Below are 12,758 nucleotides of genomic sequence, written 5' to 3' on the forward strand. Positions count from 1 at the left end.
TCTGTTGTGGAAAGGGAAAAGGTTAAATGGTCAGACTTTTAAAAGAGAGGAGATTTAGATTGGATTTTTGAAGGAAGATTTTTATAATAAGCGCCATGAGGCACTGGCACAGGCTGCCCAGAGGTATGATGGGTGCCCCATCCCTGGAGGTAATCAAAGTCAGACAGGATAAGGCTCTGAGCACCTGATAGAGCAGTGGGTGTCCCTGTTCATTGCAGGGGAGTTGAACTTGTTGGCATTGTAGTGGTCACTTCCAACTCAAAAGATTTTATGATTCTGTGAGTTCACTTTCTCTCAGAAGTCTGTGAAGTCTCTTTAGATGATCAGGAATACCTGTGCTACATCATTAGTTATTAATAGGGGACCACTCTCATAGGACTTCTTTCTTCTCCATGATACCATGTCAGTAAAAAGTTGTGTTCTTTTTTTACTTAAGCTAGCGGCCTTTGCTGGGGTAAATAAAATGCATATGTATAATCTCTGTCTGACTCAGAGCTGAAACAGATACTAAATCTTTTCCACAGAAAGACTGTAAAGTTTCTCAGAAACTCTTTAGAGTCTTATGAACCTGATCCAAAAGCTTACAGTTTGGAAAAATTCTGATTCAAACTAGTTTTGAAAACTTCAAACTAGCCCAACTGAAAGTTGGGCTGTGGAAATTTTGCTAAGCTATTTACACGAGCTTTTCATGGGTAAGCAGGACTGTCTTTCAAATACGCCAAAAACTTGAAGATTTAGATTTTAAGCTGTTAGGACTGCAGTATCTTCTGGAATCTTGAGCAGCAAATACCTTCTGCATTGTGAAGGTGAAGACACAAGCTGCAGTGCTCAGCCTGAAATCCATTGCAGTTGTTCAATCGAAGCATCAATTCTCAGCCCCAACGTAGGTCGCTCCCAGGCTGGAACTACTGAGCAGAGTTGCCAGAGATGGTTGGATTGCATTACGCATCAGCAGGCAGAGTGTAAGTCAGCAAAATATAGCTTAAGAATAGCTCTTAAAAATGTAAGTGCCATCATTGATTCCAGTCACTGCTGTCTGCCTTCCAATCTGGGGAAGGGATTGCTGTGTGCTCTGTGGCCCTCTGGGGCAGGCTGGAAGCTCTGGGGGCTTCTCTCTTCCCCTAGGAGAGTTGTTCTCATGTTTCAGCAGGTCATGGTTGTCTCTGAAGAGGCCTTGAACATGGATAGCAGTGTTAGAGTGTGTATTAAGGACATTCCCTGTCCACAGTCATCTTCCAGACCTTGTAGAGCTGAAAAAAATGTAAAGGACATCTTTCTATTGTGATTTTTCTTAGCACCAGCACCCTATCTGATCCTGACACAGCCTGTGCTGTCTCAGTGCAGTCTCAGGGCTTTGAGAAGGGTGTCTCTGATTCTATGAAGAAAAGAAAAGGAGAAAGGCTAGTATACACTTAGCTGTCACACTGAATCAGTGCTCTCACTAACATCACGGGCAGTTCTCAAGAGACAAATGTTCCTAACTCACACTGCTTCACCTCCTGGAATGTGTTTATTTATGTATAAGCCAGTATGTGTGCACAAAGTTGGGCTCTGGTTTGTTGTTCTTGGTTAATGGTAATCATAGATCCAAAAGTTGTTGATGGAAAAATCATTGAAAAGATTTGGGAAGTGCTGTAAGAGGAGGAAAGGTAAGTAGGTTGCACTGGAGCTGGTTTTGAGCTGTGATATTGTGCTTCTGCATCAGAGTTCTGTCTAATTTGGCCTGCCTCCATAGTGGCAAGCCAAGGAAGATCTGGGTCAACTTTGAATAGCAAAGGGGAGATGCAGGTCTCAACTGTGTTTAATCTCTTCTTGTTGTGCAGGCCTTAAGAACACGGAAGTATGTGAAGTGCTGCAGGTGCGCCGTGTTGGAAAGCTGAGCTTTTCTTGGTCTTTTTGCAGAAGTGGTACACACTTGGTTCAAGTATTTACTTGTTTTGGTCAGGGGTCAGATTGAGCCATGAACACTGAGTGAAGTAAAATTTTTGAGAAGAAGATTGCCTTAACAGGCAATAAACATTTCTGCTCTACTGGCAAACAATCATTAAAAACCTTCATTAAATATTACATCTGTTCCATTCACCACTTAGCCATTTCTTTTCATTCTGAAAGATTATAACTAAGAATGAATGACTGTTATCTAATACAGTGAGGATATGAGAAATCTGTGAAAGAACTGAGTTATCTTTCTCCCTCCTAGGCAAATTTTTCTCATCGTTTAACAAAATATTGTTTTGTGTAGTCATGACATCAGTCAAGATACCAATGAATAGCAAGGCTCAGCATTAGTCAACTTGTTTTTTAAAAAAACAGGCATGCAGTAACAATTAAATAGTCTCTGATGCTCTTTCCCACTGAAATCCATACCCTGTCCTCTCACTTACTGATCTTCCCACTGCAGTGCAAAGTGATTTGCATCTTCAGAGTGAGCAAACAGATCCTTTCAGTGAAAGCGTGAAAAAAATCCTCAGTTCTGCCATAAAGAAGTTGGTGTCTGTAGATCAGGGTCTCTGCCATGCTCTACAAGTTCTCCAAGCACTTATCATCCCCGGAGTGGAGGATGGCAGCTCAAGGCATCTGAAGAACAACAAGAATACCCCAAAGAGCTTCCCATTGCAGAGAAATGGCTGCATTCGCTGCCATCCATCCAGCCCAATTGTGTTAGTCTATGCTCCAGTTCCTGCAGCTCACAGCCCATCTCCTTTTTAGTGTGAAATCTGCTTGAACCTTCAAAGGAAATACATTTTAAAATATGTTTCCCTCAGCACCAGAGATAATCACATTTCTCTGGGCTAAAATGGATCACAAAGTCTCAAATGTATCTACAGCACTTTTCTCTTTTTCGAGAAATGTGTGTGATAGAGGCTATTGGGCAGCTCTGACCAGCTTCAAACAGTGCTACAAAGTCTTTCCGTTTGGTTAAGATATACTGGTGTAACAGGAGTAACAGGTTTTAACCATACTTTGTCATGCCATGGGGCAGAGCTAACACAAAGCCGATGTGGTGTTTACAATCAAAAGTTGGACGGTAAGTGTTGGGGGTCCCCTGTGGTAGATATATTTTGATGGTGTAGTCTTTTACTCCAAAAATGCAAAAATACAGTACTGCTAGAATCAATCTATAACGTGAGTAGCAGTTCTGGAGAGAATGTGAACATGCTTGTTGCTTTGTAAACCCAGCAATCCAGCTTGGTCACTAGAAGCAGGAGCTTTTGATTCTTTGCTCTTTCATTTTAGCTGGATGCTGAGAAAGCAAAATTAAAACTGGAAAGATGGTCTTCCCGAGATCCTGGCAGTGGGGGAGGAAGAAGTGAAGAGTTGGAGACAAGTGGGGACTGTGATGATGAGGATGGCTGCCAAGGATCTGGTGACAGGATTCACACAGCAGGTAAGTGCATTTTCTGTGGACACATACAGAGTTTAGAAATTCCTATGTGTCACAGTTAGGTGGACAGAGCTAAGGTTTGCAGTGCTCGAGTTACTGACAAATTCCTATTGAATTCAAAAAATTTGAATCGTAATACATGAACAACTGCAGTAGAACTAGAATGGTACAGGTAGTAATGCAGAACAATTTAACACTTGTCCTGCAGATAAGAGACTTAAATTGAGAGGGAAAAATCTCTGCAAGGATCTGTCTGGATCATAGAAATACTGGAAAATCTTTCCTAGATCCTGTGGGCACTTCAAATAAATAGAATATTAATGCCCGTGTAGACTGCACTAAGTGTTAACATAGATGTTGATTGCGTAATTATACTGAAGGATGATCCAAAGAGAATTTTGCTGAAAGTATATGTTCTTGTAAAAATACCTGAAGTACTGTTTTAGTGGTATTGAGCAGCTGGATAAACATTATCCTGGTATAAAATGTTGCGATAGCCTCAGATATGTATTCTGCAATGTTTATTCTGGTAAGTACTTGACTGATATGTCATCAAGCTTGGAATCAGCATCACAATCTAACTTCCACCGAAATACTGGCAATTTAATAGGTAATTTCTTACTGTAATAAATCATCAAGAAGTGCAGTGTTTTTTTCTAAACAGTTGAAATTACTTATATGTCTTATCTGGAAGTTCTGATTCATATCAGGTCATCAAAGTGTAATTGTATTAATTATTGATAACTTATGTAAATGTATTTTCATTTGAATGAACAAATATGTGAAATACGAGCATAATATGTGTTGAATAATGTGTGTTGAAACACAGTGCTCATTAAGGTGAGATAAAACGCAGGTGAGCTTTAAGCTGCTATTTCATGCAGCACAGATAAACACATGCCTGTCGCTTATCTTTTTACCACTAAGTAGAGTGAAAGAAAGTATCCCATACTCATGTAGGACTCACAAACTAGATTTGATGTTGGCTGCATTCAGGAATTTGGTTGTTCCTGGTACGAGTATTTGTTCAGGAAAACTGAGCTTAAGCATGTATTCTGAAATATGTGCAGATTGTCAGTATTTTTTACAGTACCAGGTTATAAATACCTACAATATGGTATATGCTGTTGGGCTGTATAATCAAGGTAAATGAGGTATTATTACATAGATATGATTCTTAACATTTTTAAGTAGCTGTGAGTAACAGATCAGGTTGGGATTCTCACTGCCTATTCACCCATATTTTTGAACAGAAGAGCTTTGGTGCAATGTTATTTTAAAACTATTTGCTTAGCTTTTTTTTTTTTCTTTTTCATTTTTGGTTGTGTTTTATATATGAGCAATTAAAAAATTGCTAAGTATTTCAGCCCCTAGAGATCTGTGAGTGTAAATACTATAAATAATGTGCTTTCCTCTCTATGTGGTATGATACAAACAATAGCCAGGTGCTAAGTACTCTTTAATGAACAATTAAACTATAAATACACTGCTTGGGGAGCATGTGTGTGCATGTTTATGCACAATGGTAGATTTCAGATGTTCAAAAATAAAAACCTGAAAGCTTTCAAGACTAGGCTTGCTGCTGGTTTTAATAATGGTAAATAAAGGAAATGCGTAATGTCTCTTTTTTCCTTTTTGCTTGCAATCTCTTTAAATAAAACATACTATGTTGATATCATCCTGGATTTAAAAGAATTATATTTATACAAATAGCTGTTTCATAGTTTAGTAGGGTTTATATCCAATTAAAAAAGAAATCACAATTAATTGTAGAAAATAGTATTGATTCATAACAGTAAGAATATTTCATTGTGCAGCAATAGTACTTCTGTTTCATAATTAGCTCTAAAATGCTATACAGTGTACAAGCCACTAGCAGTAAATACGTTTGGCATATCTGGATACAATTAAGAGATAAAATGGAGTAATCTCATTATAGAACTTCTTTGCTTTAATAGAATGTTAAAGAAATAAACACTGGATTGGATTAGTTGCATTTCCTCTTGCTGCATGTCTGTAAGATGATGTTTCTCATTGTATATCCTGTGAATTTGTTATGTTTCCTAAACTTAAAAGCTGTCAGTTCATCTGACTTGTTCTGTAGAAGTGGAACATGCCAACACTGGCTATTCTGTGTTCACTTTAAATGCACAGTAAATTGAGACGTGAGTTGAGACTAAAGCTAAATCCCAAATAAAACCCTGATGTGAAGCTCAGAAAAGTCAGTGGGAATATTCTTACTGACTGCAGCGGTCTTGGAGCTGCGCAGTGCCACCATCTCATCAGTGAATGCTGTAACTTGGAGTCACATGCTGGAACAAAAGGAATAAGAAGGGAATAAAAATCCTTTCAAAACATAGGCTTTTTGCCAGAGCAATGATGTTTTTAACAAGTTCATGGAAAACGGAAAAGAAGGAAAACAATTATCAAATTCTGAAATACTGGACTCAGAATCCAGTGCAAATTTCCTACATCTATAATTTCTTTGAAACCTATACAAAAATGAGACTTACAATTTATGTGTTGAGTTCTGCTTTAAGCACAGCAAAAGAATCAGAATCATTTAAAATAGTTTCTGAAAACATACTGAACGCTTCCTTCCCACCTTCCTGAGAAAAAAAATCCTTTTGACAAGAAGTTGGCAGTTTTGCCAACAGCAAGGCTGCCATCACCAAAACATCTCTTCAGATCTACTGAAAAATCCCTCTGGACAGGGTACGTTGCCATCTCTACAGTTTGCTTTTTCCAGTTACTAACAGGGAGTCTGTCTTCTAGGTTTGGAACTTCAATGTGCACCAGGTGGAGTGGCTGTGTGCCAGCCAGGTGCTCAGTGTGATCCCTGTCCCTATTTGGTGTGCATTGTATGCTGTGCGCACACTCTATATTCAGCGCACCTTACAATGGATGTTAAAGTCTGTGTTTCAGTTCCTTGTTTAATGTCTACACTTCTGTGCATATTATTTAATGCTTTTCTTTGCTTTTTTTACCAATAAAACTTTCCTAGACAAAATCATAATTATCTAAAAAAATCGCCACTTGTAATCATAGTGGGCTGCATTATCTATCCTGTATCATATGTGCTTATGCGATTGATTTCATACAGACAAGAGACGGAACCCTCTCCAGAAGCCAGCAGCCTTTCAACACGTTAGGTGGGGTAGGAGGTACTTGAGCACGTCAAGCTCTGTCAGGCCTTACCAGTTATCACAACTGTCCCTTCTTGGGGAAGGCTGGAGAAACATTAGATTTCAAGCAGATCCATGTGCTTGTTGGAAAGTGGCAACTTTTTAATGACAGCATCTGTTAATCATCTTTGAACAAAGCTTTGTTAGAAGAGATTTAAGAGGAACAAATCCTGAACATAGATGGTGAAGTAGCTGTGCAGTTTGGATCACTTTAGTCATGCAGGTTTCTGGGCAGAAGTGCAAAGCAGAGGCTTGGTCTGAGTGTGTGATCGTGTAAGCATGGTCTGATGTGAAGTTCAATCACAAAAGAACTCACAGAATGATGCGAGGGCCTATTCTCAAATAGGACTGTGCAGGATGCTCAGCAGTGTGCAAGGCTCAGCACAATGCAGGATCAAGCTGCTGCACTGTTTACTAGGGGAGGGATTAGCATCCTGCAGATCATCAAAAGGTGCAGCAGCAACAGATTCATGTTGTACCCTACTTCTCCTCTCTTTAGTGAAAAGGAAAATAAATGCTTCAGTCTGATCAGTAAGAAGTGGGAAGGAAGTCCCTGCAGGGGATTTCCCACTCCCAGCTGTGCTGCACAGCTGTATGTTGTTAAGAAGTCTGATCCAAACAGTGACTGCCAACAATAGATCTCTCTTCAGAGAAGTCATCGGGTGGTTTTTGATTAAATAAGGTTTAGAAAGTACAATAAGGTTGGTCCACAGGCAGGGACCTTGTTTAGTGAGAACCCCAAGACTTCCATGCTGAAAAACAAAAATTAAGACAAAAATTAACCCAAACTTCTGTCTAGATAAGCCTGAAATAACATGATGGAAAGTCAGAAGGCGTTTAGCAAGTGTGAGACCACAACTGTCTTCACACTGGTAAGGCATCCAAACAGCACAGGTTAAGGAGAACATCTCTTTTAGACTGTCCTTGGGCCCATTCCCAATGGAGCAGAGTAGGCAAAGCCAAATGTCTGACATACAGGAACTACCATCATTCTCAATTTCAGCATTCAATCTACACCATGTTTAGTTCACCAGCACGTTCAATCTAAAACATGGCTCCAACCCCCAGCTTTATTCATGGTTGTTGAGGCAATACACAGCATTACTGCATCTTTCTGCTCTAGGCAGATGTATGGGAAGTGTTGAGTTCCGTCCTGAGCTGCTTATTGAGCACCTGGAGAAAAGACCTGGTCAGCCCTGGGAGCACAGGTGAAGGCAATTTACCTGTGTGACAGGAAGGGGTGCAGCCTGGCTGCACCTCTGTTAGACCTCATTTGAGGGCTGACTGCCGCTACAGCAGGATCTCTTTCTAGAGATCTTTCTTTAGTGAAGCTTTCTCCTGTGAAACTGGAATCTTCTGATACAGGTAAGTAATCTTCCCTTCCTTTGTAGCACCTCTCTATTGTGCTACTCCTTCAGTCGTTGTACCTTTGTTGTAGTATCTTTCCTGTTGTATTCATCTGTCCAACTGCTGTACAGAATACCTGAAGAGATTGTCCTGCTTGTATATTTCATCTTCAGGGCATAAGGGAAGCACTGGGTTTTTGATCCAGAGTATCTTTTTAAGTGCAGACAAATAAACTTTCTTATTTCTTCATGTCTTCTGATGTATATTTAGTCTCAACAGTTAGGGAAGTTAATATATTTTTCCTCACTGCTTATGAATGTTTTCATTATCTGTTGGTTTGGTAGTTTAGTGTTTTGGTGTTTTTCTTTTTGAGTATCAAGATTATTTTACCCTTGGTTGTGCTCTCATTCTTCCTATTTCTCTGTCTTGTCTAGGAATCAATGTTAGCATATGAGCTGTCACTTTTAATCGTGCTTTATTTCCATTCATGATGTTATGGGATGCACTTACACTTGTATTTATCCAAATAAGTAATTGTAAAGCTGCTGACTTTGTAATTATTAGTACAAAACATCAATATTGTGAGATCATAATATCTGCTGGCAGTCAGCCATGCTCATGAAGTTCTCATTGCTATACAACCTCTCTTTCTTTGCAGATTATCTTAGCTCTCAGAAATATGTGAAATATATTTTTAGTATCTGTCTCCCAGCCTGGAGAAATCTCTCCATCATGCCTTGTCCCTGGCCCATGGCCGTGTGTAGCCGTTTCCTTATATCCTTTGTTGTGCAGGGTATTTTATCTCCAGTTCTGTTTTAAATAGCCTATAAAACCCTGTATTGCTTTTAGTGTTAATGCCTCATTACATCTATAAAACAGCATAGTAACAATTTAAGCTGTCATGTAAGATTGATCTTTTAGGTAACTCAGTGGATCCTGAACTTTATCATTCGGGCTGGTAGAGATGGGCCTCTGTCTGCTGCCGTGTATGCAAACCCTGTGAGAGGGCTTTGGGCATCCCTGGGGCAACAGAGGAACCTGACAGCTGCAGAGTTCTGACTTGGAGTTGTGTTGAAAGGCATAGTTTGGAAAGAGGCGTGGGAACAAGGAAGACCAAAGTAGTATGGATAGTCAGTGTAAAAAGTGTGGGTTTCAGTTGGTGCTGATGGAAGTGGATAGAATCTGGGGATGAGATGAGTTGCTTTGAACTTGTGGTGCTGTCGCAGTTACCTATTGGGCAGACTTTGCTTAGCATTTCTGTGGGTGGCACTGATATTCTGAGCAGCTCTATCCTGTGCAAATAGGACGATAATGCAGCAGAGAGAGGAGTTTGGAGATGGGGATAGGATGAGAGAGCATTTGGAGGGGAGAAAAAGGTTTCCCCACTTCTCTATCCCAATTCTTTCTTAAATATTTTATAATCTACTGGCTGAGATGAAGTATTGTGTGTCATTTTAGCCTCCTTCATTGCACGGTATCATTTAAACTGAAATGCATGTGAGAAGAAAAGTATAATCGTTCTTAATTCATCCTCAACACTTACATGACAGTTTGAGCTGTAAGTGAAAGGGAATTCTGTTCCTTCAGATTTTTACTCCTAGAACCATGGTGAGCTTGGGTCCATACAAGACAGGAGTTTTTGCCAAGGTGTATAAATCACTTTGTGCGTGGCTGGATAAACATTTCCCCTGTAGCAGTTTTTTTTTATTGATAATCAGAATGCCAGCTAGAGGAATGACAGGCTGTGTGCCAGCTCTGTGACTCTGGGAACAACTTTGGTACTGCCTTTGGCACCTTCAAAGAGACAAAAATGTGTTTTGGGATATGTAAATCACAGCAGATTTTTGATCATTTCAGCAGTTCATAGGCAAAATTAAAAGGTAACAACATTTTAGTTCTTCCATTGCTCTATTCCATATGGAGAAATTAAACATTAGAGAGATCAAGATAAAGATGTTCGGGGCTTACCTGTTTACTGTAGTTCTGTGTAACCAGTCATCAGAGACTGTGCTGTAGATCAGTGATGGGTAACGGGCTTTTACCAACCTATTAAAAATATTGCCAGTGATCTGTATCCAGTGAATGAAATTGCTACAGCTCAACACTTTTTGCTGACTTGGACAGCAGAATTTTGTCTGGTTACTTTCCACGGCAGCAAATGGATGTGTGCGTACTCTTCTGAGATGTGATTTGAAAACAACCCTAAACTGGAAACTCACAGATGCGATTTTCCACTGAATTGCTGCTCACGGGTATTTCTCATAAAATCAACTTTTACAAACGGAAACATCACAGTACTGAGCAGCCCCAAACTGGAACAGCATAGGCAGGCTGTGAAGAGCATGAATGAAAAGAGATGATTTGGTATGTGGCTTGGAGAATGTACCCTATAGGGAGAGACTGAAGGAACTGGGGCTGTTTAGTCTGGGGAAGAGGAGGCTGAGGGGAGACCCCATCGCTCTCTTCCAATATCTGAAAGGTGATTGCAGCGAGAGGGGTTGGTCTCTTCTCATAGGTGACATGACAAGGGGAAATGGCCTCAAGTTGCTCCAGGATGAGTTTAGGTTGCATATCAGGAAAAACATATTTTCAGAAACGGTTGTTAAGCCCTGGGATGGGCTCCCCAGGGAAGTGGTTGAGTCACCATTTCTGGATGTGTTTAAAACCATTTGGATGTGGTGCTCAGGGACGTGATTTGGCGAAGGACTGTTAGAGGTAGGGTAGTGTGGTCAGGTTGTGGTTGGACTTGATCTTAAAGGTCTTTTTCAACCTGAGTGATTCTATGACTAGCACTATGAGAAAGATAAGCTCCCGAGAAAAATAGCCTTTCTGATCACATGAAGCAGAGAACCCTTCCTGCTGCAGGTCGAGAGCAGTCTTCAGGCAGAGACTTTGACCCCATGCAGGTCATGCCTACCCCTGTGGCAGTCATCTGCAAGCATCAGTGTGGCACCCAGAGATTAGAGGCCAAGCTAACTGGGAAGTGAAAACTACCCTCCTCAGTTAAGTCTCCTCAGTTGTGTGATTTAGATCCTCCTGACAAGAAATTCATTTAAGAGCTGTAATATCCTGTCATGCCAAGTACTGATGGGATAAATGTGAAGGCTAAGCCAGTTTGCTCCCAAAATGCCATAAAGTCAAAATTAATTAAGAGGAGTTAACAAGGAAAGGTCCTTCAAATTACTTCAAAATAGATAACTCATATAACTTAATGGCAGCACCATTTAAAATGTTAATTCCATTATGCTATAAATAAAATAAAAAAAAAAAGCGCAAATCCTGCAAGCCTAAGGAAAATGCTTTTCACCTGCAAATTAGTCTTCATCCCACACAAGGGAATGCTCAGCTGATAACAGCTAAGTGACGGCAGCATCAGTGCAGCACCAGCCGTTGTGCCTGCCAGGCCTTTCCTCCTCACCAGCAGAAGCAGGAGCCTGAGGACCTGCACGAAGTGAGCAGCTGTGCCGTTAAAACCTTGCTCCTTGTTTTGAGGTATTTATCAGACTTCGTTTCAGGGTTTTAGTAATATCCAGAGCCCTAGCTATGAGAAGCAATGTGTTTGAGAAGTAACATGGGGATCTCTGGAGCTTAAAAAACATCACTTTTCTCTAAGAAAGGTGGACAGTAAAGGCAAACCTGTGACCTCGTTTTATTCCAAAGGCAGATTATTCCAGGTTAGTTAAGGTAAGGTTACAATTTACCACAACCTTAAAGTCACTCAAAAAGCCTGTCATCTCTCATTGCGTACATGTGAAAGGCAAAGAACAAAGGTGTTTGACAGTGGTAGCAGAACTGAAAGTCACTGAGGAATGAAGAGGTTCTGTTTCTCCCTGCTGCCACCTTGCCTCATTGCATGATCCATGAGCAAAGCTAAGAGGTTGCTGCTCCTTTAAAAGAGGAAAAGAATAGCTTTGCTTCGTTTTTTCCTCCCTCCCTGTCTTTAGACTAATGTGTCTTGGGGGTATTTTGTCTTTGCTTCCCGGGAGAAAATGCCTGGAATGCATCAGGTCTACATTTAGAGGTTTTCTATTCCTGATTGTCCATTTTAAAGTTTAATAATACACCTTAGAGTGCTGTGGTGCCTGAAGCCAACAGATATGCCATCGCAATGTACCAGCTGAATACCCTGAAAGAAAGTATAGTTTAATTCAGTTCGAAAGTGCTGTGCTCTCTATATTCAATTTAGTGTAAGAAGAACAGAACTTCAAGCTGAAGTATGTGACATATGAACTGGATTGTGGATTTATAGGGCTAGATGTGCCTGACTTGAGATCAAGGTACTTATAGTAACTTAAACCAGCTGAAGTTCTTGCACATCATTAAATACCTTCCTCAAAAAGAGCTCAAAGATTAGAAACATTGTTCCTCAGTAGGTGATTTTGCATCTGATTTATCCCTCAGTGGTCTCCAGTCTCGTGGATTTAAGGGGTATTTATTTTCTGCCTGTCTGTCCTCGGAGTAGTTAAGCAGCATTTCCTTGAAATTTAACACTTTTCAGGATGGGCAGGACAGCTGACACCTTTCAGAGGAATATCTGGGTTTTGTGCAGATTCAAGGAGACTGTAATGCCATCTGCCAACCTTAAGCCCAGGAACTGAGTATGCATTGTATGCATTGCAGAACAGTGAAGTTAGAAACTTAGTTTCTATACAACATCCTGGAGCGTGATTCTGGGCAAACAAGGTAAAGCCTGTAAATCATGGGTGTCCAACCTCTTGGCTTGCCTGGGCTACATGGAGTGAAAAGAAATTTTTGCTTGTACATAGATTGCACAGAAAGTAATGCCTCCTATTCAATCGAAACTGCAACAGATACAAAGAGCATAGTAACACTGTTTGACA

General features: G+C 40.4%; 1 protein-coding gene across 1 annotated transcript in view; it reads left to right on the forward strand.

Moving 5' to 3' along the window:
* LOC306949634 (glypican-5-like) overlaps positions 1–12,758 on the forward strand; it is a gene marked incomplete at both ends in the record, with an annotated part of 362,433 nt that overhangs the window by 271,452 nt on the left and 78,223 nt on the right. Inside the window, 1 exon segment of the mRNA XM_079539627.1 lies at positions 3,238–3,388. Within this exon segment, the coding sequence (XP_079395753.1) occupies positions 3,238–3,388 (151 nt within the window).

Source organism: Tetrao urogallus, assembly GCF_951394365.1.
Source record: "Tetrao urogallus genome assembly, chromosome: 9".
Classification (NCBI taxonomy): Eukaryota; Metazoa; Chordata; class Aves; order Galliformes; family Phasianidae; genus Tetrao; species Tetrao urogallus.